Source organism: Musa acuminata, chromosome BXJ1-5, assembly GCF_036884655.1.
Source record: "Musa acuminata AAA Group cultivar baxijiao chromosome BXJ1-5, Cavendish_Baxijiao_AAA, whole genome shotgun sequence".
In the NCBI taxonomy this organism is placed as follows: Eukaryota; Viridiplantae; Streptophyta; class Magnoliopsida; order Zingiberales; family Musaceae; genus Musa; species Musa acuminata.
In genome coordinates, this window is record NC_088331.1 from 42,381,896 (window position 1) to 42,409,687 (window position 27,792).

A 27,792-nucleotide genomic window follows, 5' to 3' on the forward strand; every position below is an offset into this window, starting at 1 on the left:
CAACGATATAGAAAAGTGAAATTCTCTCCTTCTGTTGTCCTGTTCATGATATCAAAGCAAGGTTAGGTTTTGATTTTTCTCTCTGTCGATTGTTGCATATGGCATATTTATTTCTTTCACTCAGCCTTCATTGCCAAAAGTCCTCTCTAGCAACTCTCTTTGTTTCTAGCCATATCTAAAACTCCTAAGTTTGTTTCCTATCTTCCTAAAGCTGTTCACACTCAATCTTCCCTTCAATTTGAGAGTCATACCCTCCAGATCTCTACCGTTAAACTAAATGGGAGAAATTTTATGGAGTGATCTCAATCCATGAAGATTTCTTTAATGAGTCAAGGGAAGTTCAAAAATATGAATGGGCTGCAAATGCGCCAGCCTCGAAAGATGCTTCATACGAAACTTGGGAGATCGAGAATGCAACGGTGATATTGTGGCTGCTTCACTCCATCCAACCAGAAATCAGCAAGACGTACCTTCTTCCTATGGCTAGAGATATTTGGAGTGCTGTCAATAAAACCTACTCCAAAGTAGGTTTCATTTCCACGATTTTCCAAATCAAAAGAAAATTTCAAAAGGCAAAGCAAGGTACATCAAGCGTCACAAATTACTACAATAATCTACGAGGTATATTGGTTGAGTTAGACCCAAGGTCTGCCATACCGAATCGTACCGCCCGGTATGGGCGGTACGTACCAGTCCGATAGGCTAACAGTATGCGGACCGTTCGCTACCGGTCCGACTGTAGCAGTGCACTGTATCACTGTAGTAGTACAGTACTGTAGCATTGCAACAGTACAGTACTGTTGCAGTACACTGTTATAATAGCAGTACAGTGCACCAGTACACTGTAGCAATGCAGACAACCACAGAGATTCAAGTTGGAGGAAATTAAGTAGGCTTCCAGACACCCTTTTTTCAATAAGGAACAACTAGAACATCTGTATGGAGTTTTTAGCCAATCTTAGGCCACCACAAATCCATCTCCTACATGTTCTCTTGTAAAGCAAGGTAATACTCCTACTGCCCTCCACATTTCCTCTAACCAAGCACTTTGGACAGTTGATTCAGGTGTTAGTGATCATATGACCAGCCTTTCTCACATGTTCTCCTATACTCCATGTCATGTCCTGGTAACCTTAAAGTTTGTATTGCTGATGGATCTTTGTCCCTAATTGCAGGAAAAGATTTTGTTGTTCTCTCAAAGAATCTACTTATGAGAATTGTTCTAGATGTTGCTAACCTATCTCATAACTTTGCATCCATAAGTAAACTCACCAAAGATTCAAATTGTGTGGCTAAATTCTTTCCATCTCATTGTGAGTTTCAGGATATATGCTCGGCGAGGATGATTGGGAGTGCTAGAGAGGTTGATCAACTCTATTACTTAAAAGGTGATGCTTCCTTGGATCGACAAGCTCAAGCAGGCATTTTCTCTTTCTTTTCTAATAAAAAAGAAATAATGTTATGGCACTATAAATTAGGTCATCCTAGTTTCATGTACTCGAACAAGTTGTTTCCTTTTATTTTTAATAATAACACTAAATTTCAGTGTGAAATTTGCCAACTTGCCAAACATCATGTCATGTTCCCTTCACAGCCATACAAATAGTCTCGACCTTTTTATTTAATCCACAGTAACATTTAGAGGCCTTCAAAAGTCAGAAAACATTACTAGAACTAGGTAGTTTATTACCTTCATTGATGATCATACTAGAGTTTGTTGGGTATGTTTGTTAAAAGAAAATTTTGAGACTACAAATGTGTTTCAAAACTTTTATAACATGGTCAACACCCAATTACATGCCAAAATACAAATCCTTAGAACTGATAATGGAGAAGAGTACTTCAAACCCATTCTTAATAAATTTCTAATGGAAAAGGGCATTATCAATCAAACATCTTGCGTAGATACACTGCAACAAAAAGAAATTTCTGAAAGGAAAAATTACAATCAATTAGAGCTCGAGCCATTATGTTTACTACAGGAGTTCGTAAATATCTTTGGGGAGAGCCTATCCTAAGTCCTAACTACATCGTATTTAATCAATCAAATGCCAACTCAAGTACATGATTTTCAAAAACCCATAATGTTCCAAGGTTCACTATATCGCTCGACATAGTATGGTATAGGTGGTACGTATCGGTCCAATAGGTGATTGGCATGTGGACCGCTCTATACCAAGTGGTTATGTATTAGGTACCCCGTATCAGGCGATACAAGGCCTGTACCAGGCGACACAGTCAAAACTCAAGTATTATCAACCTGTACTAGTAGGTAACGATCGAATTTTGATCGATACTGATCAAAGGGGTACATGTCGATAATGGTCGGATTTCAACTGATACTGATAAAAGGGCTGAGAATTACCTATTTCCAACGGTCAATTTAACCGTTGAATTCAAAGGGTTTTTAAACCCTTTCTTCTCCCCTCTTTGAACACCATTCACTCTCTCAAACTCTTCAACTCTCTCAAAACTCATTCTCACTCGCATCTCTCTCATTCTCGCATTTTCACTCTCTTAAACTCAAGTAAAGTTGTGATTTATGGATTGGATCAAATTCGGGAGGCTCATTTGGGATAATTAAACACTTAAGTTAGAGAAGGATCACTCTAATCAAAAGGTATGTATTCTCTTTCTAGATTCTATGTGGTTAATGTCTATTATGTTGTTTGACATGTTATGATGGTAAAATAGGATTAATTAGGGAGTAATTAAGGCTTTTAATGCTGATTTAATCAAAATTAGACACATATTTGATGAAATCTTTGTATTTAATGCATATTAGAGTGATATGCATGTTTACGTGGTAGAAGAGGTTTAATTAAGTTTCAATTAAGGTTTTTATTGCTGTGATTAGTGGTTTTAATGTTGATTTCATAGAAATTTGACCCATATTGAGTCAATTCAATGTATTTTATCCGTATTATGGTGTTTGACATGTTTATAGTGGTGAAAGAGGACTAATTAGGGAGTAATTAAATAAGTTGATGCTGTGATTAGTGAATTTAATTATAATTTCTTTGTGATTTAACCAATATTACGTTAATTCTATGTATTTAATGCCTATTAGGCACTTTGACATGTTTATAGTCATAAAAGATGACTAATTAGGGGGTACTTAGGTTTTCTAATGCTGTGATTAGTGAATTTAAAGATGATTGCATCGTAATTTGATCAATATTAGATCAATTCTATATATGTAATGCCTATTAGGATGTTTGACATATTTAAAGTGGTAAAATAGGGCTAATTAAAGAGTAATTAAGTTTTTTAATGATGTGATTAGTGGATTTAATGATGATTTATCATATTTTGACCTATATTGGGTCAACTCTATGCATTTAAAATCTATTAGGATGATTGGCACATTTATAATAGCAAAATAGGGTTCATTACATTTAATTGCAGCTTATTATTTCAAATTCGATGAAAATTAAGGCTAATTGCTGCTTGTTAATTTGATATTTTTTTGTAAATACATGGCACCAAAGAAACAAGAACATGATGATGCTTGGGATCATATCGTCGTTTGGACGAGAATCGTCGTTTGGACGAGAATCGTCATCATTGGCAGTGCATTCATTGTGACTACATCAACCGGAGCGAAAAAATCACTCGACTGACGCAACATTTGGCCAGCAACTATTCCGATGTTCCAAAATACAAAAAGGTTCCAACAGAGGTTCATCAATTATTTCAACAGAAGCGACATCAAGCAAGTGATAATGCAATTAAAAAGAAGGCCAAGGAATAGGAAGAATATATGCATGCTATACAAGAATCGATTGTTGATAAATACAAGCGTCGCAGCAATAAAATCGACTCAGATCATCTGGGGACTGCGGCGTAGTAGTCTAGTACGTTCGCAATCAATGAGTCGAGTGAATTATTATGGAGATAATAATTCACTGAGTTAGAAAGAGTTCTGACATGTATGACTCATGGCCAACTCGATATTGGTCCTAGAGGGTCATACACATATTATAGGCATTGCGACGAGTAGAGGTTCGAATATAAGATATCCGCCAGAACCCCTATCTTATTTGATATCCAATAAGCTCCTGAATTATTAATCCTATGGATGAGATCCAATAAAAGACAATGAGAGATTATTGGATAGAGATCCATTAATAAAAGAGGCTTGGGTAGTTGAAAGGAGATCCAGTACCCAATAAGGAAAGATCCATTAGGGTTAAGTTGATAGGGGACCTCTATAAATAGGAGGGAACCAAAAGCTCATAAGCTAGAGACTCTTTTGGTTGTCACCTCCTATTCTCCTCTCCCCTTCTCCTCCTCAAATAGCAGGCCTGGAGATTTGAGGAGTGTCATTGTAACCCTACTGTGTTAATCACCGCTAGAGAGGAGAGTGCTTGACTTCCTTCATCCTCTCCTACAGATTTGCAAGAATTTAAGGATATACGATCTCCTTAGGTAAAACACAATTATCTCTCATATGGATTTATGTTTCGCGGGTTTTGCTCGCCAATCTTCGCAGGATAACGAACCCCCTCTTTGGGAAATTTGGAGTTTTTGTTTTCTGTTCTTCTGCTGCGCATGTGATGTCGCCCCTAGATTTCCCTACAGTTACCATATGCGATAATCCTCCCGAAGTATTGATTCTTTCACAACACAGGGATAGCGTACTAGCCATTCTTGATGACCGCCTTGTTACATCTACTATTAGCATAACTTAACACTTTCTTGTTAAGTGATGTGATCGTCCAACTTTTGATACCACTTGGATTACTTTAGAGGAACTTTATGACTTTGCACTAGACCGATTAGACCAAAACCTTGCAAATCACTCTCCCAGATCGAATTCTTTTCCACTATAGGAGAATGATAAAGAACCATCTAGCTTTATAAAATATTTCAAAAAAGTTTATTCTACCTAAAGAAATCAACAAAAAGTCATCAATTAATTGGCCTAGAAACTCTAAGAGTTGTATGAAAAATTAAAGTCTTTTTAGGTGCTAACCTTAGACTCCACTTTTGTATTAAATGCACTCTTTATTGTTTCGGTACCTTAGAAACTGTATTAAAGCTCCTAAACCCCTATTGTTGAGAAATTTTTGGGGGCGACATCACATGCGGAGCGGAAGAACAGAAAACAAAATCCCCTATTCCCAAAGAGATGTTCGTCGTCGTGCAAAGATTGATGCGCAAAAATTTACAAAATTTAAAACTGCGTATAGAATAGATTGTGTTACCTAGGGAGATTGTATATCTCTGAATCCCCGCAAATCACTAGGAGAGGGTGAAGGAGGTCAAGTGCCCTCCTCTCTAGCGGTGATTCACACAGCAGGGCTGCGACGACGCTTCTCAAAACTCCAGGCCTGCTCTGAGGTGGAGAGGGGGAGGAGAATAGGAGAGGCAAGCAAAGGCTCTAGCCTCTGGAACCACTAAATCCCTCCTATTTATAGAGGTCCCCTGTCAAACCCTAATGGATCCTCCCCTATTGGGTATTGGATCTGCATCCAACTACCCAAGCCTCTTAGATTAGTGGATCTCTATCCAATAATCTCTCATATGCTCTTATTGGATCTCATCCATAGGATCCAATAATTCAGGGGCTTATTGGATATTCAATAAGATAGGGGCTCCGGCGGATATCTCATATACGTACCTCTACTCATCACAGTGCCTACCATATGTGTGTGACCCTCTAGGTCCAATATTGAGCTGGCCGTGAGTCATACCTGTCAGAACTCCTTCTGGCTTAGTGAATTATTATCTTCATAATAATTCACTCGACTCATCGACTACGGATGTACTAGGCCACAACACCGCAGTCCCCACACGATATAGGGGAATCCAATCCATTAGACCTATCTGTCCTCAGTTACCATGTACCTATAGTCCCTCATCCATCTAATATCTTAGAGATAGTATACCGGACATGGTGCTGTCATACCCATACGGTTTCTACTCGAATCTCACTCTAATCGGATTCTCCCGGAGAACTCTTTCTCTCTCAATCTGAATGACCCTGGCAAGGGATTTGTCTGAGCAAGAACACATGGGATATTCCTATCATGACACCGAGAGTGGATGATCCTCTCTATCGATACTCAATAGCCCTCGTAAGGTTGACTACCACTCCAAATGATCGGTTGTACAAGATTTGAGACATCCAAACCTACAAGTCCAGTATCAAAGAATGGAGCACTCATACAGTACACCCTTGATGTCTCAAGTCTAAGGACTAGATACACCACTAGGACTACGAAATCGCTGTCTGACAATAAGGTATCATCAACCATCCAGCATTCCGTAAGCGGATCAATCAGTAAACTCATTTTCCAATAAGCACATATACTGTATCCCTAGTGTCCCCACACGAGCAACTATGAGACCAGCTGCATCGATCATATGGACGGGTATACAGCACACCATCTGTCCAATTATCTCGATGTCACTCTCGAGTAACCTATGACCGGGATTATTTAGGATATGTGTTTAAAGGCGAATCGATCTCATTATCGTGATCTCATCACGATCCGATTCTCATTGCACAGATCCAAGGACATCACAATATATACATGTATATATGCAATAGTCAATATAAAGTAATAAATGCCAAAATATAATAAACAAAAAGATTATGTGTCAAATCACATGTGTCATCACTCACGTAATTGGCTTGCTGGCCACCTATGACTAGCACCTATAAATAGTAGAGCTTGTCAATGGATCAAACACTTTAGATTTGAATGAAAAACATACATCTTCACTACTCTACTAGTCTCTTACTCTCCTCTCTAATTTATATCAACAAGAAGACAAAATGGATATCAAGGCACAAGTACAAAAATAGCAATTAAAATTTAAAAATATATTTTATGTAATGAAGTTATAAAAATTATGAAATTGGAATTTGAGTTCATAAGAAGCCTTAGATCAACAAAAGATCAACTTGATATGCTGTTATGCTGCTCACTATCGCAATATGCTGTTATGCTGGTCATATTGTATTTTTCAGGTTTCCCATGTCATGCACTCACACTGTCTAAAACAACTGCAGAACTGGAATGACCTGCCCAAACTACTTAATAAATCATTTAATCGAAAGATTCCATATTAACGACACCTTACATATTACAATCTTGGATTCTAAATCAAAACTTTTCCAGTCACCATGCATGTACATGAAACAGAACCACAAATTTTAACACAACGAACATGAAATGGAACCTCATACAGGTTTTACAGGATAAGAACTATAAGAGCAATAACAAAGGCCATAATTTTCATGCTTCAGGGGTCTGGTAGCAATTCAGAATATCTAGATTTGTGGGACATAAGAATCGGCCTTGGCCTCATCTCATGAACTCAGAAATTCCTTCTAAACCTGTTTTAAACTTGAGAAAATATTATGAATGACAAAAAGAAAAAATATTATGAATGACAAAAAGAACTTGAACGAAAATACTCATGCAACACCTATAGCAAATAAAAGACTCTTTGTGCAGACAGCGGACATATGTTCACCTTGTCCTAGTAGATTCAAGCACCAAAATGGCTAGAAGAAAAACATGCTGCAGAGAAAGGTATAGCTATTGACCAAAAGCAAAATTTAGAAAGATGGACATAAACAGAACATACTTATCTAGTAGCCAGTAGCACCTACGGTAGAAGTTAGGATCATATTCGCTGCGTGCATAATAAACATGGATTCTATCTTCATTACCGATCTGTAACATAGATCAATACACAAGTGAGTGGAGATTTTGCATGGGTCAGGTATTGATATTCAGATTGTGCATAAGAATGATGATAAAAGCAAGTTATACAGATGAAGATGAAAATGTAAGAGAATAAAACAAAATAAAGAAGCTACATAATCTACAGTTAGTCACATAGAAACAGCAGGGTAAAGAAAGGAACCACCAGAGTATCTTAAAGTGAGATTCTCAAGGGAACAAGGCACCACATAATCATGAAAAATTATGAGGAAGGCCAAAACAACATTACCAATGAACATAACAGGCAGCAATATGGAACAACACTGTGACAATCCACAAATAGGTTTTTCTTTAAAGAAAAAGGTCAGTTATTAATTAGCAAGTACATTCAAGGACTTAGGTAAGGGTGGGTCTTAGTACAATAGTAAGATTGCTCCTTAGTGACTTAGGAGACTAGGGTTCGAGTCACGGAAACAAGTTCTTTAAATATTTAAAGGTAAAGCTGCGTACATTAACCATCTCCAGACCTTGCATTGGTGGGAGCCTCGAGCACTAGATACGTTCTTTTATGCTATTCAAGGATTTAGGTACCAATCAAATAGTTATGTATTGATCGGCATTTACCGGTTCGACCAATGACCGATAATTGGAAGGCCCATAAATCATCACAAATATCTAGCAATAAAATGAAAGACTGCACTAAATATAAATACTATTGCATGTTTACATCTCTTTCGACAATTATAACTTTCTTTTTCTATTTATATTAGGCTTGTAATAAAACAGTGCTATAAATTTTGGAAACTGAAGAGTATTTAGCATATATTAGAAACTTTAATTTACATGTAGAATAGATGATACATGTACTTTTCCAAGATTTTAGAACCATGCTGTCCTATAGTTTAATTGACTACTTGAAATTTCATTATTATTTAAAAATGGCGTCATCAAAATCAAATTACGAGACATCTTGAAATCAATCACAAATCAAAAATCAATGGAAAGGTTGGATGCTCAAACACAAGCAAAGTACATGAAAACAATATTATCAAAGCCTTGCATCAAATGTAGTCTAACTTTCAGTTTTTCATGAGCTTCTTGAACTGTCTTTCCATCCTTTTTCTTCTTCCAATTGTGGCCATCTTTACGGAAGTTTCTCAGCATTTTACGGTCAAATAACAATACCCTGCCACCTAAGATAGATGAAAATAAAAGGTACTGATATCAGCATCTAAAGTTGATAGTGGCTAACAAGTAATAGATTTCATAAGCTTACTTCCTTAAAGATCATAGAAAGACACTGCAGTAATGATGTCAATATCATAGCTGAGCCCAAGCCAAAAAAAATTGCATGATAAACAAAAATAACATTTCAAGACAATCAAGAAGTTAAGAGACCTAAATGTAACTATTTTATTCAGCAAATGATGTCAGCTATGAAAATTGAATATAACTCATAAGAGAGAAAACCCAAAATTTCCTAGTAAGGATATTAGAAATATTAAGATGTTAACTATCAAGAAATCACCAGATATTTTACTTATTTGGGGCCATTTGAAAGGCCCCATATCCGTGATGCAGACACTTTTGGCATTGGTTCAGATTCCACTACTTGTACCATGCCAATCGAACCCTTACACTCAGGCTTGCTAGAATGATGGTAGCCTCTGGTCTATAGACTACTAGTGGTAGCTTTTCTAAGAAAGGGTAATGGGCTATATTTTAAAGTTTTGAACCCTACAAACTTTTGAGTAACTTCTTGCCCCTGAAATTTCTACCTACAGTACATGGTTTTTAAGTTTTGAACACTACTACCTACAGTACACACAACCCTTATTTCTCATGTCACTAGTTCACATACACACATGCCCTTATGGTTTACACTCTTTCATCGAGTAAACAAAGATTTGTAAAACTGGGACTGACATCACACGGGAAATATGATTGAGTTAGATTGGATTCATGATATTGGATCCACCGAGAAACTGACTTGACAATAAGAATTATAAGAAACACAGAAATTATAAAAACAAAAACTTGAAAAGAGAAAAAGTAATGCCAAAAGATTTTTTTTACTTCTCTATTCCATTAGATATCTAATATTCCAAATATAAATGCTAAAATAAAAATTGCATAAAAGATAATAACTACGAACATTGAAAGATAGTTCATTGGAAAAATAATTATGATATTTCTAATGATATGATAAATATATGAATTATATAATAAAAATATTATTGTAATGAATAACTATCAAATATGTGTAATGCAAAAAGACCCAAACATATTTGCTCAGAGCTTTAAAAATAGTGATGGCACTTTTGGCCTCCAAATGCTTCTCTACTCACCACATAGGTGAAAGTACTGGATCCTACAGAAACTGGTCAAGAAATTTCTTTCATTTTTCTTTTTGGAAATTTGCAACCACGCAAATGAAATAATCATAGATTTAAGTTAATCTCAACTATCATAGTATCTCTTCTCTGTCATCGTATCGTTATTCTGTTGCAAGGCTAAAGGCTACTTTACATCCTTGCCTCTCCCTAAACCCTTTACTCTTTGTGTTGCATAGTGTTGAACAACAAATGTTGCAATGATGAGAAGCGGATGAATGCAACTGTTGACAGATAATAGAGGACCAAAATGAACATTGTCTCCTTAAAATCTTTACCCTCCAAAATTTTCAGACGTGATTACTCCATAGTTGCTGACCCTACAAATACTTAAGTTGACTCCAATTTAGGAAATAGAGAACATTTCAACAGAAAACTATACAACTATATACATATACGAAGATGACAGAACAGTCAAAATGTTGTTACAGTATTGGTATGCCTGTAATTTATTAGTCAAATATTCTTCAAAGAAGTTAGAACAAGTAGGAAAAACACATTTCAAAATGTATAAAGGAATTTTTGATACAAGGTTAAGAGTCATTGGTATACTTGTTGGATTATCAATAGGTTGGGGTTGTATTTTAAAAAGAGTGTAGTTCGACAATATTGCATGGACTTCATTGGGGCGAAACCATCTTGTTGAGGCATCTTCAAATAATTTCTCTATATCCAAATCTGTCAAAAGAGCCAAAAAGATAAAAATATTTTAAGCAGCATAGTCAGGAAAAGCACAACACTAGAACTACAAGAAAAATTTTGAAAACAGTGGTTAGTGCATAGGACAATCAAATATTTCTAGTAACAGAAGTTGATGTCGAGAACACATATTGGTTTGATAATATATACAAAAAACAAAAGCAAAAACCAATTATTCATAAGAGGTTTCATTACAAACAAACTAAAATATCATTCTACAAAAATTTTATTCCTTAGGTCCAAAACAACTTCACAAATGTAAGATCATTAGGTACCAGGTCAGTCAAAAGCTTTAGCAATGAACACCATATAGAATTTTTCTAAATATGGTTTGCCACTTGAAAGTCCATAGTTCTGCACACATTCCAAGTTTGATAGCTTCTTGCAAGACATAAAATATGGAAATAAGATTCTCTAGAACCGTAATGATATTTGGTAGATTAGTGGTGGTCATACATGTAATTCCTTGCCTTCAAGTCATTGAGATTTTTGGTTGAAAGGCAGTCATGCTGTCATTTGAGCCATCATCGAGGGAAGAAAATGGGAACTTGGGTATAAATGAAGCATTAAAACAATTATAAAAAAAAAGTTAAATTAATAACATAAGCAAGTTTTGTGTCCAAATAATTTTTTCAAAATGAACGAAATGAAATCTAAGGGGACAGATCTGATATCATTCAATTAGAGTTATCCAATATTAATAATAAAGAACAAAAAGAAAAAGAGTTGAGAAGTGGGAATTAGATACTAAGATTTCAACATTGTTTTGTAAAACATCTTTAGAGGCCTTGCAATATATTCTTAAAAGAAACTATTCATTTAAAAATTTATCTTAAAATTTGCTGATCACTTTGACAATGACAAGTATCTCTTTTTTAATAGAATAATAGTATAATAACTTTTATGTGTTTCATATAATGTTCCCAAAGTAAATTTTACTTGTTGCTCAGGATCTCCTTAAGGATTCCCCTATATATTATTATTTCTGATTCATCTGTTTTGACTACTTTAGATACATTTGGGTCTATGATTCACAAGCAAGGTAATCTTTTTACCTTGAACTTTGATTCTTTGCTTCAGTATGTCTATTGCTCCAAGCTTGTGGAGTCTTCTTTAGCCTGCCCGAGAGAATCTTTCTATCTTTAGCAAGATCTTGATAAAAATTAGAAATATAGTTCATGCATCTAAGAAATCAATGTAGTTGTCTTTTGTCTTTCATCTCATTGGTGAATCTTTCAACAAAATGAATCACTCTACTAACAGAATTTATGATTAAGCTTTATTTTATATCCTACTAAAGTACAAATTAAATATTTATTTGTAAGGATATCACCAAATCATTTTTGTGATGATTTTATAAAAAATATTAAGAAGTTTCCACTTTCCAATGCTGGTCAAAATTTTTTGAGAGGATCAAAATATCATCAATATTAACTATGATTAAGGTAGTATATGGAAGAAAGATTTCTTTCATGATTTTTTGAAATTCTGAAGGAGCATTTTTTAATCTGAAAGGCCTCATTATCCTTGGATTCTTCTAATAAGGTCTTGTTTATGTGGAATAGGATGTCTAATCCATTGTAAAACCTTATTTAAGGGCTTGTAGTTGATGATTAGTCTAGGAACCCCTAGTTCTTTTTCGGCTGTGTTTTCTACATAAAATGCAGCACAACTCTAGAGAGGACATTTCCTGATAAGTCCTTTGTCTAAAAGGTTAGACATTTTATGTTTGCAGATTTCTAGTTATCACTTATTCATCTGTACTGGTCTGGCCTTAGTAAATATTAAGTTTCTGGTGCTCTTCAAAATTAGATATATATGGTAGGAAACATCTTGCATTTTTCGGTGCCGAAACACCAAAGGATGGTCACCGCAAATATCTTGTTCAAAATTTTCTTTTAGTTGTTGTATCCTATTTTGGAATATAGAATCATCAAGAGTCTTTTATATCCTTGTATTTCCTATCTTAGCTGTTAAATTGTTTATAAATGTTTTCTTTGTATGATATAGCTTCTTTGGCTGATGCACAGGTTTGGTACAAAATCTTATGACTCCTTTATCATTAATTATGGTAAACATGCCTTCTGAGCAAAGGGTCTTAGGGTTGAGAAGAAAGGTGATTCTAGAATGCAGACAAGTCAGCAAGAAGTCAGGTCCTTGAAAGCAAACATGAACCTTAGGGAGTTTATAGTTGACTTTAAGAATAGCACCATTCGCAGCATGAATCTTGAGGATAGATTTTTCGAGGTATTTAAGAGAATGAGTCCTCCTCTTATGCAATCTACATCAGCTTCGAGACTTTGAGGGTTTTATGTCTAAACGGAAACCCATCTTTTAGCTTATATAGAACATTGTTGTGTCATTTTTAATTATAATATTTTTCTATAGTGTTTATAAACTCAAAGGCTTCTTCTAAGGGCTTATTAATGTCTTCATCTAGGTCTTGTTCAAAAATCCTTTCAGGTCCCTCCTTGAGTTCAAGTAACTATTTTCTTTATTTTAAGGTTTGCAGTTCCTTTTAATACTATTTAGTTCTTTGATTAGGTCATCAAGAATCACTTGTTTGCTTTTTTTTTCCTTACTGTATCTTTTAATAGACTTCTTCCATCAAATAAAAATCTTTATTTGAGCTATTATTTGTTTTTTATCTTTCGGTTTTTTAGCTAGAAGAATATTTTTTTTCTAACTACCCGTCCTCTAAATAGCTTATAAGGTCCAAATAAATGGTTCTTCATTGAAGTGGAAAAAAAGTTTGTTGAATCTTTTTTGTAGGAAATGGTTTGACAGTATGAAACATTTACCATCAGAACAATTCAAATCTTCATCCAAAATGCACTGTGAAAATTCTGACATTAAAGTATTGGAATATAGCTCAGAATCCTAATATATTCAAACCTTTTCTCGAGACATCCCATGAAGACATAAATACAACTATTGGGATTATCAAAATGCATGTTTTAATACCTTGCTTATTCAAAATAATCAATTTATATGTAACTGGTAAGGTTTTTAATTTCATACAGTACCGGTATTTTGAACAGTACACCAAGGTGTACCACTCGATATATATATATATATATATATATATATATATATATATAATATTAAAAAATTTAAAAAAAGGAGGCGTACGTTGCCTCAGTGACGTCTCCTCCTTTTCTTCTCCTCATCTGCGGCATTCGGCGAAGACGTCGAAGGCCACAGATGTCTCCGACCTTCGGCGCAACGCAACGAGCAGAAGAACACGGTCTTCTCCTCATCTGCGACGTTCGGCCAAGACGTCAAAGGTCGTAGACGTCTCCGGCCTTCGGCGTGACGTGACGCGACGAGGAGAAGAACGCAGTCTTCTCCTCATCTGTGGCATTCGACGAAGACGTCGAAGGCCGCAGACGTCTCCAGCCTTCGGTGCGACGCGACGAGGAGAAGAATGCGATCTTCTCCTCATCTACGACGTTCGGCAAAGACGTCGAAGGCCACAGATGTCTCCAGCCTTCAGCGAAGAACGTGGCGAAGGCTGCAGGCATTTTTGGGCCTTGGGCGAAGGGCGCGACGAAGAAGGCGTCGAGCCGTCGCCTCTCCGTTACCTCCTGGATCGGGATCATCGAGGGAGGGTGGCGCCGGATCAGAAAGCGTCGAGGTTCTCCCAATTCTCCCTCTTCTTCTCCCTCTTCTTCGAGCGCCTTCTCCCTCTTCTCCCTCGACACTTCTTCCCTCGCCATAGCCAGGTTGTCCCTCGACACTTCTTCTTCCTTCGCCGTAGCCAAGCTAATATCACCCGGTAGCAGGCGGTCCGTGTACTAGTCTGCAGGCGGACCGGTACGTACTGCCTGTACTGGGCAGGATCATACGAAATTAAAATCCTTGGTTCCTATTTTATTTAAATTAAAACTAAGACCCTCCTATATGGTTCTACTATCTATGTTGGCTGATATTTACAAAGAATTTCGAAAGAAAATCCATAAAATGTTTACAAAGAATTGCATAAACAACCATATTTGATCATGTAATTCTACTATGAAATAAATCTATCATGGATAGTAAAATAGAAATTTAATATCAACAAAGAGTATTTTCTTATTTCTTACCAGAAAAATATTCATAAAATGGTGAGATAAATTTAATCCAAAATTCATTCTACAAGTAAAATGCTACCCAAAGCACCTACCAGAAGTATTTTTGAACTTAAAGAGAAAGTTATAGAGGAGATAAGAATCAAAAATCCTACCTTATCTGAAAAGATTTATAGGTAAAGGTTTATAAAACAATGTTCAAAATCATGGAAGGGACTCCATGGTTAGCAACATCTTTATCAAAAAAGGAACTTCATGCTTTAGTCAAACACTAGAAAAAAGGTTCTATAAGTCATTCACAAGAAAAGGGGTCAACAAGACTAGAACAAGACCGGAGACACAACTATTTTTCACTATCAAAAGAGGATGATAATAAATAATATTCTTATCAAGATGATTACTCAGGATATAAGACAAAAACAACAACAATAAATCCGTTGGAGTTGGCTATATAGATCTTTTGCTGCAATTGAGATCTGTAAAAAGTCATATGCTTTGTTAAGTTCAGAGTACTTCAATTTTTATTTATAGTTTCTATTAGGGTCTTTTTAAGTCTTCCTTTATCTCTCATCATACCACTAACATTCATTATTACACCTTTGATGACTACCACATCCAGAGGTCACCTCAACACATGCTCATACCATCTTAATCGATTTTCTCTCATCGTATCCTTTATCGAAGTGATACCTAGTTGTTCACGAATAAAAGTATTTTTTTTCTTATCTTTCTTATTAATTCCATACATCTATATCAACATTCTCATCTCGATAACACAAACTTTTTGAATATGTTTTTTCTTAACCATCCAACACTCAAATCCATAAAGAATATTGGTCACACAATTGTTTTATTTTTTTTCTTTTAATCTTAAAGGTATCCAATAAAAAAACAAGACTCTTAACGCCCCTCATCATTTTAACCGTCTTGTTTTTACCCTATTAAATATCTCTTCATTGATTTCTCCATCTTGTCGAATAATCGATCCAAGATACCTAAAGCTTTTACTTAAAGGGACTTCTTATCCATTCAATTTAACTATATTCTCTTGTCAATTTCTAGAATCACTAAAATTGCATTTTATATATTCAGTTTTAGTCCTACTTAATCTAAAACCTTTATTTTCTAAGGCTTAGCTTTATAGCTCGAGTTTATAATTAATTCCACTTAAGATATCATCAATAAAGACAATATCATGATTATCATCAGCAAATAACATACACTAGGGAGATCTATCATATAAGTGACTAATAAGTTTATCTATTATCAATGTGAAGTGGAAGAGACTAAATGAAGATCCTTGGTGTAATCCTATGCTAATAGGAAACTCACTAAGCACACTCCTTATAGTTCTAACACTAATAACTACATCAACATACATATCTTTAATAGCATAAACATAATTAGTGGATATGTCTTTCTATTCTAAAACTCATCGTAATAAATCTCTAGGAACTCTATCATAGGGTTTCTCTAAGTTAGTAAAACCATATGCAAATCTTTCTTTTTCTCCCTATACTTTTTCATTAATAGTTTTAATAAATAAATAGCTTCTATGGTGGATCTTCTCGATATAAAACCAAATTGATTTTCAAAAATATTTGTCTTAAGTCTTTTCCTACTTTCGATAAGTCTTTCCTAAACTTTCATAGTATGGCTCATCATTTTAATTTCTCTAAAATTTAAATAGTTTTGTATGTTATCCGTATTTTTGTAAATTGACATTGAAAAACTCTTTCTTCATTCATCATGCATCTTTTCAAATCTCATGATTTTGTTAGATAAGCTAGTTAATCTAGCTGCTCCCTTGTCCCATAAACTTTTTCAGACCTCAATAGGGATACCATCAGGCCTTGCACTCTTAGTTATTTTCATCTTATTTAATAAATCTATTTTTATTAGCTCTAATTTAATGAATAAATCTATGATTATTAAATATATCAGTATTATTTATTATTAAATCTAAGTCCTATGTGAAATATTCATTAAGTAATTTATAAAAATAAATTTTTTTCATCTTTCTTGAATCTCATTATCATTAACAATTATTCTTTGATCTTCATTTTAATGCATCTAATATTACCTAAATCCTTACACTTTCTTTCCCTAGCTTTAGCAATTTCATATATATCTTTTTCATTATCTTTAGTACTTAATTTATTATCAAAATTATCATAAGCTTGATAAAATATAAACAAGATAGATTCTTGATAAAAGTCAAATAAGACAGGTTATTCTCTGATAAAAGTTGATAAACAGCTAAGCATTCAAATGAGTCATGAAAGAAACAACACATCCCCTTCATCATATAAAACAAATATGGTGAATCCTTCAAAAGGACATCACGAAAGAATAGGAGATGAACTCACAAACTGAATAAAAAGTAAATCCAAAAATATCCTCCACTATCTATAAAAAGGAAGCTGAAGAAAGAACGGAGAGGAGTTTCTACCCAAGTTCAGCATTACAGTTTTCCTTCCACCTAGATACAAACCTTAAAATACTTGGAATAATGAGAGTTAAGTCCTATAAGTTCAAGAGAGTTTCTGTTCGAAAACTTTTGCACTTGTATGCAATCTCGTGAAAGACCTCTTGTATATTTCTAAATTTATAAGTATATATTTAACATCACATCTTGTAGCATTTGGCATGGTAACAATTACTACAGCAGCAGTTTTTATTGATAATATCTTTCTATGTGCATGTTTATGCTTTTGTAAATTATCTTTCATATTTTATCTACTACTACTCAAAAGTATATATAAAATATACTTTTCATAGAATGAACCTTGTATGTACCGAAGAGGAAGAAGAAAGTGAAGAGGAAGAGGAAAGGAGGGAAAGGAAGAAAGAAGAGAAGGCAGTGAAGAAAGAGGATGAAGGACAAAGGGGAAGGAAGAAGAGGAGAGAGTGAAGGAAGATGAAGAAGGATGAAGAGGTAGGGGAGAAAGAGGAAGGATCAAAAGGAGGCACCGGAGGAACACGAGGAAAATGAATACCCGAAATGAGGTCAGTGGAGTTCGGCAAGCAACAGAAAGGCAGGCGGCAACCACCACCAACGAGCTCCATGTTGAGATGGGGAAGAGCTTGGAATATTTTCATGTCAAATCATGTCATACTTAAAAATTATTGAGCAAGGAATATTTTCATGAGAAAAGGGCTTAAGAAAAGATCTTGGTTAGGACATAAACAAGGTAGTTAATGTGACTTCAAAAAGATGTCTCTCTCTATGTTTACTGGGTTTTCCATCTCATGGAGTTCAGTTGTCAATGGGCACCAGTCCAATTATGACAAATCACCCTCATGCTGATGCTGATGCTTTGCAGTATCATTCATATAGAATATGCCAAAGTCTGGCAAATGTAGTATATATAGTAGTTTGGACCACAAATTTTCCAAAAGAATTAAGGCTATAAAACAAAAACTGTAGAATAACGTAAAAGACTAAAAGAAGAATGATGAGCAAAGAGATTAACAATGGCAGTATCGGAGGCGTTATTATATACATGGAAATTTGACTACAAAACGATAAGATCCTCATTGCCAATTAAGTCATGATCTGATCTCGACAGGAGGGAGAGCGACGTTCTAAAGACCGCAATAATCCCAGGCTTTGAGTACAGTTTTCCTCGAGACTGATTCTACAAAGCTCGGAAGCAAACAAGAGAAAATGCACTCAAGCCAGGATCTTCATATTACTAATTCATTGCGCACAAATACCAACCACATGAAAGAGCACAATCTTGATCAGTAGCTGGAATGTTTTCTAAGATTAGCCTAATTTGTGAAACAAAAAATGCAAAAAGAAAAGAGTAATCAAGCTCGAGGGAACACCCAAGAGTCAATAATTCAACCGCCAAACCCTAGAATTCGACCAAAAGAGGTAACGAACCTGCGACAGTACGAAAGCCGTGGATCTCCGCCCCGGCAAGCAACCCAGAATCGCCAGCCTCCATGGAGTGCGCCAAAGCGAGAGAGACGGAGAATTAGAACACCAATACCCCTCGCGATCGCGAGAGAGGAGAGACGATGGCAGGCGACGCTGGTAACCGATACGAGGCAGAAAAAAATAGGTGCCAGGGAGGAACCCCTCTTGGGAAAGGAGAGGAAGAGAGACTCGCGACCGTTTGACGACGGAGATTCCCACGGTACAGTTTCCTGGCACCACGTGACTCCAGCAACGTCATGCAAGTGCTGAGTCGGACCTAAGCCATGGTTCTCGGTATTCCAACGTGGTTTATGTGATGGATAGTTCACCGGATTTGCTATATCAAATTTCGGGGACATAAAACGAGTACATGATTATTGAACCTATTTATATGTATATATATATATATATATATACATGTATATATAGATAATTATTGTATATATGTATATATGTATATGTATATATATATGTATATGTATATGTATATATATATATCCTTCCAGAATAATTTCACATATATAGATACCCCTGTATATTTTGACATTAATTTCTTTCAAGACTACTATGTATTTCTCTTTACATTAGTATTCTTCCATTTGACTAATTAAGACAAATTTAAGTTTAGGAAAGGAGTCCAATATTCCATGAAAATGATAAAAATATTTTAAATATTAATGTTTTTAAATTCATTAATAACTATGATCACTAGTAATTAATGTTATCTTATTAAACGAGTGATAGGACATTTATGAAGGATTTAAATATTTAAAAAATATATTTTTATAAATGTAAACGGTGAAAGTAGGATTTGATCTCAAAGTTTCTATCAATATTTTTTTTTATAATTAGAATTTAATTTTCTAAAAAAAATTAATGAGGATTCAAAAGGATCATATATTAACTCAATATATAAATAATATGTCATGAAGTAATTAGTAACAACTCAGTATATAAATAATATGTCCTTACTCTTCGTAGCACGTTGTGATGTGTAAAATTTTATTTCTAATGTTAGTCTCTTAGATGCTGGTTTGTTGAGACCTTGTTTCACTTAGTGTAATCATAAATTTGATAAAGATAATAGCTGCTCGTTTAGATAGATTCTGATTAATGATTCTTAGAATGTCTTATTTGTGGATACTTTTGTATTTTATTTTACCTCGTATTGCTTATGATCAGTAGTATTTACTCATTAAGGTGAAAGATTGCAATGGAGATCATCATAAAGTCAAGTTATTTCATTTTGAACCTATATGGCTGGGGTATCATGAGATTATTGATTTAATTGGGAATTGTTGGCTTGGTATCCAAAGCTATTTATTGCTCTGTCTCATGTCTTTATAACAAGATGATTGCTCTTAATATATAAATCTGTTAGAAATGATGGGTTAAGACTAAATATCATTGGCTGGTGAATGGAGATAAGGATACTAATTTTTTTTATAGATTAACGAGTCAGAGAAATATTAAATTTATTCACTTAGATGATAGCAAAACATTCGTATTTTTTTTAATTTTATTAAATTATTTCTGTAGAAAATTTATAATTTTATTTTCTGTTATTTCACTGCATATGTGATGCTACCTTACACTTTCAATATATAATAACTTCTAATCTTGTATTATGATTTGTTGATATGTGAGATATTTTTGAACAAATTGGATGACATCTCTTTGATTTTTTAGATCCTTGTACATCTTAGTTGTTTTAGTATGATCTAGGTACAAAAATCTTATACTCTAATTGATTCAAATAAAGGTCATTAACTTGTAACCCTTTAATTTTCCTAAAAGGGTTGGTTGTAGTGACGGTGCTACCAATCTTCTAATTAAACTTTTAAGAATTATCTTACATTCAAATTTGTACAGAGAGGTGATTGAACAGTTAATAAAGTGGTTAAATTTGTTGACTTTCTACTCATTGCATCAATAACTATATTTACTTTCTTAGCATAGTAATTGATCATACAATCATAATCTTTTACTAATTTTACTCATCTTCTCTACCTCATATTCAACTATTTTTATGCAAAAAAATATTTCAAACTTGTGTGATCAATCTATATTTTGTATTTCTCCTCATAAAGATAATGGCATTAAATTTTAAGACAAATAACTCTAAATCATGGGTCGGATAATGTTTTAGTTATCTTGAGGTAAAAGCAATAAAAATTATTTGTTTTAATTAGTTGAACTGGTTCAATTATATGATTTGATTAGATAAAAAGAGATGATTTGATTTGATTCTTTTGAATCTTCTCTTTTTAAAAAGGTAAAAAGAGAAGATTTCAATTATATGAAATATTGTTGGCGGTTTACTTTTGTTATTTTGAAAAACTAAGGCTCTTTCCTGAAATTTATCAAATCAAAGATATTTTTTCCGAGTATATATATATATATATATATATATATATATATATATATATATATATATATATATATATATATATATATATATATTTGGTTTTTTACACAATGATTGCGCCGGAGAACGGATTTTCATAAAAATGAATTTTATTAAATAAAATTTTATTTTATAATATATAGTTTCTAGAGACATATTGCAAATGGTCGTTTTTTATTTCTGTAAATGTTTAATTATGGATTTTGGTAATTTCTCTTCCTGATAGAAAGTGTGTGTTCATAAAGTGAGTGGCGCAACATATATTGATAAATATAATTATTACTAGGGAAGTAGAAATAACTTATTTTTAATCTAGCAGGTGCATAAATTTTAATGAGAACTTAAACAAAGTGATGATGAGATCAGTTCAATTCTTAATGAACTGGTTCCAGATAAATTGATAAGAACATGCAAAATATCAATTCAATTCTTCTGATTCTTTGGAGATTGAACTGCTTGCATTACTTCATTCTTTATTTATGTCAAATAAAGAAGAGTTGATTTTAGTTGCTACTTCTATTATAATATCTGCAAGTTGTTTCTTGTTGCCATTATATGCCAAAAATTTTCATTCCTTTGGATTTGTTTTCTTAATACAACATTGCCAAATCATCTTTTGATTGGTAAGACAGTCAGATACAATTATCAGTTGCCATCATCTGTCTCTAAAATAAAAATAAGCCATGACCATCTTGTTCTTTTTTGTTTTCTTTAAATTCTCCTTTTATGTCATCACTATAGACACTCCTTATCATATAATTAGTTAATTTTTCCTAAATTATGACACTTAAAACAAAGTTTATCGACAGAAAGACAATTATTAGTAACTCTTTATTAGCATAAAGAATAACTTAGCTAGCTTTAAAATGGTCGCACACAAAGGATATCCAAGAGAGTCTGTCATGTTCATAACCCTCATGCATTTTCGACCATATCTTCGATGCTATCCACAGTAGATTTAGTCCACGCAAGAATGGATATAGAGGAATATTCAATAGGCTAAACGATAAAGGGGGACAAAAGAGAAAAGAAAAGTGACGATGCAAAAGATAGGCAATGTGGGAGGAGAAAAAGATGAGATAAAAGTAGGCAAATCCAAAGGCAATAAAATAAAACCCAAAGGTTGGGAGAGTGGAAAGGGGTGTCGGCTGAGTGTGAGATAATGTGAGCAAAAGTGACATGAGCTAACTATAGAACCACAAACTTCAACGGGATCTCACAATTTTGTCATTTTTCCCCTCACCATTTATCACATCCAACTCAAACTTCTCCTTTAATCTTCCTACCCGCAAAACTTAAATATGTTCCTTATGCGTCCATTTGTCTTCACACTTCATCTCTTTCCAACTATTTCTTGAAGCCTCAAAGTGTTCTCGTTGGACTCATCCTCCCATTTGGCCAACACTTGCATCTTGTTTCAAGATTTCATTGCTCTACTATCAATCCAAGTAAGATCGATGTCGTTAGCTGGCTGGGTATGTTTCTACTTCCGTTTGTCTCACGATGTCAACACTAAATCGCCCAACCTTTTTATGCAGAGAGAGAGAGAGAGAGAGAGAGAGAGAGAAGGAAGGGATATGGCAGGCTGTAATGAGGGGAATGTTGCCTCCCAAGGTGAAGAGGTAAACACTCGTTGGTCTCACTCAACACAACTAGCACTTAATATAAGTTTATTTTGTATTTAAAACCTTTTCTGTTCTTGATTAAAGTTTCTAATGAATTGGATTGGGACGTAGGAGAAATCTTTCTCGTTCCTCCAAAGAAAAAAGGAAAGTTTTTCTTGAACTCCACCAGTTTGGAGGGTAAAATCTTTCGGCTTCGTGGAAACCAATACACTCTCGTGTTAATATTCTTTGATGAGGATGTGCAATAGAGAATTAAAGGATTGATGTTAGTGTTCAGTTTAAATTCCAATTGATGATAGAGGGATTGTCTGACTTATCTTCAGGTTTCTGGTTCACTCTTGTGAATTTTTCAAGTGATTTAGAGGGAAAATATACTTTAGATTTATGTGAATGGAATGGAACATGGTTTATAATGTAGGCATTGGCTAAACAGGCCATTTTAAGTAGAATTACCGTCAAGAAAGATATAGCAGCACTGCAGTCTTATTTATCTCAATGCATATCAACCAATTAAGTATCTGATCTTTGCCCTTCAAAATGATTCTTGAAGAACGCTTCCAGCATTAAGGACACAAACTAACCCTTTTATGCGGGTTCTTTCATTTAAAAGACATACAAAGACTTCTTCGGGTGACTTTGGATGAACTTCGGTTTGGCACAAGCTTGCATAGGCAAAATTACTCTCTGTCGGAAAATATTTCAGAATTTTCTTTGATTAATTGTTTGTTTATCTTGAAACAAAAGTCTATTTGGATCAAATAAAAGTGAGAAATCAACTCCTGTATAATGATTTATGTTTTCCCTGAATTAAAGTTTAGTCCTTTAGACCTTGAACTCACTTCAGCAGTTTCTTCAGCTGCCCAAACATCCCCTGTAGGCACTGTTTTGATTTTTGCTATTGCTTTTCTTTTGCTTTTGGTAGGTGAGACATACTAATCAGATCATGACAAATTATTGGGGTGAAAGGAACCTATGGACCACTAAGATTTTCCACCTCTTTCAGATGGAGTTGCCAATGATGACCATAAACATTACATCAGTTCAGTTATGCCATCAATTTTTTTGTCACAATTATCTACTCCTTGTTTCTTATGCTCATAACATCTTTTTTTTCTGAGAATTGAGAAAAAAGACATTTGCATTTTTATAAAATATTTTAATTAGAGAATACATATGTTTCCATTTTCCAATTGTGTATCACTTGCTCCTAAGAATTCAGATATTTCCTTAATTCCAGGTAAAGGTGGAAAATAAGTATGGAAGCATTGTGCCTAAAAAGCAACTGATTTCAAAGGTCAGCATACTTTGAACTTATTTAGTTTCCATCCAAACTTAAACTTAAGGATAAGCATCTTTACTTTGTGATCACATAAATAGTTTTAGTAGCACCGCCATTTATTCTGGATCATGAGGACAAGAAAAAAGTCTTCTAGCATTATATTAAGATGGTGCAAATCACACTTCTACTGCAGAAACCACTTGTAGATTGCTGAAAAAGAGAAGTTGTTTGCTGAAAACAGATAAGACTACTTGTTGAAGTAATTGATCCATGTCATTTGTTCTATTTTTTCTGGTTACAGGACCATGAAAGAGCCTACTTTGATTCTGCTGACTGGGTCCTTGGCATGGTAAGCCTCTTGAATTTACCTTAAATGCCTTGAACTTATTATAGTCTGATATAATAGGAGGAAAAAATTGGGTTAATATGCTCTGTAAGCTACCATTTATGTTCCTTATGTCAGCAAAAGCTTTTAGAGAATTAATAGGGATAAGTCTGTCTAAGGCAGTGAATTGTTCGTAGCAACCAAGGGTAAAATACAATGTATTGGACATGGATCGCAAAACTGATTGTTAGTATAGTTTCATCGGTTTTTACTGGTCTGACCGCCAACCGGTACATGGAGCAAACAATATCTGCGAGTCCAGTCCGACTCACTTTTTTTCCTTTCAGTATCGTTTGACCACTGTCAACATGTCCACCACCCGCTTGGGGCACCTTCTTGTCCTCCTCCTCTGCCTCCTCTTCCCTTTTCTCTTCCCCCTTCTTTTTTTATTTTTTTTTTCTTCATCTTCCTCTTCTCTCCCTCCATCAATAGTACTGCAGTACATTTCGATATGGTTTAGCCATGGACCGGCACGGTCCAATAACCGAAATTGCAAATCTTGGTACAGGATGCTAATCCATTGATAATCAGAATCATTTTTTTTTAATATTATGTAGAAGAAAGTACTGTGATAAAATGTCAAACTTTAGCTCACTTTTCATTTTTTTTTTTTTTTCAATTTAAAAGGCAGGAACAAGTTCAAAGACAAAAACTGCAACTGAATCCCTGAAGCCCAAGTTAAAGGTAGGTCGACTCATGAGTTGCTTATCATTCAATAAGAATCACTAAAAGACAACAAAATCCCACTTCCAGTGATGGCAAACCATTTACAGCTCAGTGTTATCTTTCTTCATATAATTTCACTTTGATGATCTACGCTGCAGCGAACACCTCATCATCAACTTCCACCTCGAAAGCCTACATGCACATCGAGTTAGGAGTACAAAAGGTAACCTTCCATTTGATAGCATAATTCTGTTATTTGCATCTTTCAATAATCTTGATTTGGTAGCTTAATTCTCGCCATTTACTAATTGATGTAATTGTACAGGATTAACAGCTAATTAGTAAGAAGCATGTCAAAGAAATCCATGTGAGAAGCCATGGAGATTATGTTAAAGGTCTCTTCTACTTTTGTTATTTGTATCTCAAACCAGTCTCTACTGTTGATGAACATTGTTCATGTTGGTGGAATCTAAAAATGATTGACTGACATTTAGATGTACAAGCAACCTTATTTCATTTAGCTTTAGCTTTCTTAGATTGCTCCATTCCCCTGTTCAAATTGAAGCTTAGTTGGACTGGAACAGAACATCTTTGCAAAATCATTGAGAAGAATAATTGACACTGCTTGCTACGTTTCTTCAGATTTTAAACTTAAATTAGCATCACCTACCATAAGATAATTTCTTTTCCTTTTTCGTTGTTCAGATTGGCTTCCAAGATTGACCAAGTATGATTTCTTTTTTGCAAATTAGCTGCAGTGTACTGGAAAGATGGGTGGGAGCAATAATGATGTTAATATTGTGACTAGAAATAACATACTTGTCAACTTCATTCTATCAGAACCAATACACTTGGCACCAATAGAACTCATAATTGCCCCCTGAGTAAGTGGTGCCTGCAGAGAGTGTGTATCATATATGATAACTCAGTAAATTCATAGCCAAATAGTGCTTAGTCTAAAGAAGTGTCAAAATTAATCAAGTTAGAATTAATCACCAGCTGGTACACCACTAAGAAACTCAGAAAGATCTTAAATTTCTGACTCAAGCATCAAGGATTCTTCTAGTCATTGTCTTTGATGCTGAACACCAGGAAGCTACAAAAATGCAACAAAGAGATGGAACAAGCCATATCAAAGAAATGTATCATGTCAACTAGGCTCTTGGATGAGTGATGGATTGCTACTGAGATTAAATCTAAACAATGACATTTGTTAACCATAGAGGATGCTATTTTGATCAGTAATTCCTTGCAATTGTATATAGAGGATGGTGTTTTGCTAACTATTTTGCTATTTCAACATAAGATTTGTTGCAAGCATTTAGTTACACACTGAATTCCAGGTAGAGCTAGTTAAGATAAATAAACTTGATTAAAAGAGAGGACTAAGATCTCTCTCATGAACACATGCATAAAAATAATTATAACTTTTAGAAGTTGAAGAGGCAAGAGAGAGAGAGGTTAAGCTAAAGAAGGATTCGTGGGTTATGAAAATAAAGGACAAATAGTAATTTTGATAGGTTACACAATAAAATTTATTGTATAAATGTAACCATAAAAAAAATTGAATGTTGTAACTCTATGGCTTTATAAATATATAAGATTTATTATGATCAAGTAGAGATATAGTGAGTTAAGAAAAAGTGTGCTATAAGGATAAATGTTGGTAACAAGTCAGTGATTACATTAGCTAATAATAACTTACTCTTCCATGTAGGAAGCAAGCATATCAATATTGGTCTCCATTTCATTTGAGATCAAATCAAAGAGAAGAAAGTTTCATTGAGCTATATCAAATTTGGTAATCAAACTACGAATATTTTTATCAAGCTTCTCAGTTTGAAGATATTTTTTTTAAAAGAAGACATCACTTGGAGCGTATTATAAAAATAAATTAAATTTAAAAATATTAAAAAACTTAATTAAAAGAGAGGATTAAAATCTCTATCATCTAAATTTTTTTTTCCTTTTCTTACCAGAGCTCCACTTCAACCATGAATGTGTTTCACAAGATAGATAGAACACGCTTGCTGTAGTAGAACATCTAACTTTCTATCTAAGAATCACCAAAATAGAGCAAATATGAAAGGCTAAAATAAATTATAAGAAGAACTTATAGTACTATCAACAAAAATTCAACTCTATCCCAACTTCTTTTGCACATATGGTGATGGGCCGCCATGTAATTTGATGCGGAAAACAAAGCAACACCAACAGTGAAAATGAAAATGAGAACTATCGTACTACTATGTTATGATGCAGCAACTTATGTTTAAGCAAGCTGGATATATGTGTGTTTTCAAATTCCTATCTAATATGAAGCCATGTACACTCAAAAAAGTATAAGCATGAGGTTTTACATGCTATAATCCATAGTAGACAGAGGGCTGAGGCTACTCTCCTCCAACCATGGAAGAACGTGAGAAAGCTGCGATATGTTCATTGCACAGACTTTTTTTTTTTTTTTTTTTTATCTCAGCCATTCATTCAAATCAACTTTGACAAGATCAAATGTTCTGGTGGGACGGATCAAAATTTTATGATTTCCTACCACACCCCTCTTCTTAAACATTCCATGTATTAATAAGCTTATGAGTACGTAGATGTAGATTGACTAGTGTTTGTGCATAAACTTAAAGATATAATTACATATTT

At 34.3% G+C, this 27,792-nt stretch overlaps 2 protein-coding genes across 9 annotated transcripts in view; one reads left to right on the forward strand and one right to left on the reverse strand.

Moving 5' to 3' along the window:
* Positions 1–18,982, reverse strand: part of LOC135674375 (calmodulin-binding transcription activator CBT-like) — a 52,510-nt gene extending 33,528 nt beyond the window's left edge. The window contains exons 1-4 of one of the 3 annotated variants that reach the window (XM_065184162.1): positions 18,740–18,982; positions 10,631–10,756; positions 8,763–8,878; positions 7,606–7,694 (exon numbers count right to left, since the gene is read on the reverse strand). In XM_065184162.1, the coding sequence (XP_065040234.1) occupies positions 7,606–7,694; positions 8,763–8,878; positions 10,631–10,756; positions 18,740–18,803 (395 nt within the window). In that variant the 5' untranslated portion in view covers positions 18,804–18,982. Of the gene's footprint in view, positions 1–7,605; positions 7,695–8,762; positions 8,879–10,630; positions 10,757–11,832; positions 12,056–18,739 lie in introns of those variants that run through there. The other 2 variants (XM_065184163.1, XM_065184164.1) reach the window with 2 other exon arrangements.
* Positions 18,983–22,312: 3,330 nt separating this feature from the next.
* On the forward strand, positions 22,313–25,682 carry LOC103985611 (uncharacterized). 6 transcript variants are annotated; one of them, XM_065184165.1, is made up of 8 exons: positions 22,313–22,630; positions 22,735–22,804; positions 23,730–23,846; positions 24,045–24,101; positions 24,388–24,435; positions 25,099–25,155; positions 25,296–25,360; positions 25,463–25,682. In XM_065184165.1, the coding sequence occupies exons 2-7, from the start codon at positions 22,760–22,762 to the stop codon at positions 25,347–25,349; spliced, it is 378 nt and encodes a 125-aa protein (XP_065040237.1). In that variant the 5' UTR covers positions 22,313–22,630; positions 22,735–22,759; the 3' UTR covers positions 25,350–25,360; positions 25,463–25,682. The 6 variants fall into 6 exon arrangements, with proteins under 6 accessions (XP_065040237.1, XP_009401633.2, XP_018681270.2 ...); XM_009403358.3 differs by having other exon boundaries at positions 22,316–22,630; positions 22,721–22,804; XM_018825725.2 differs by having other exon boundaries at positions 22,316–22,630; positions 22,725–22,804.
* Positions 25,683–27,792: the final 2,110 nt, after the last annotated feature.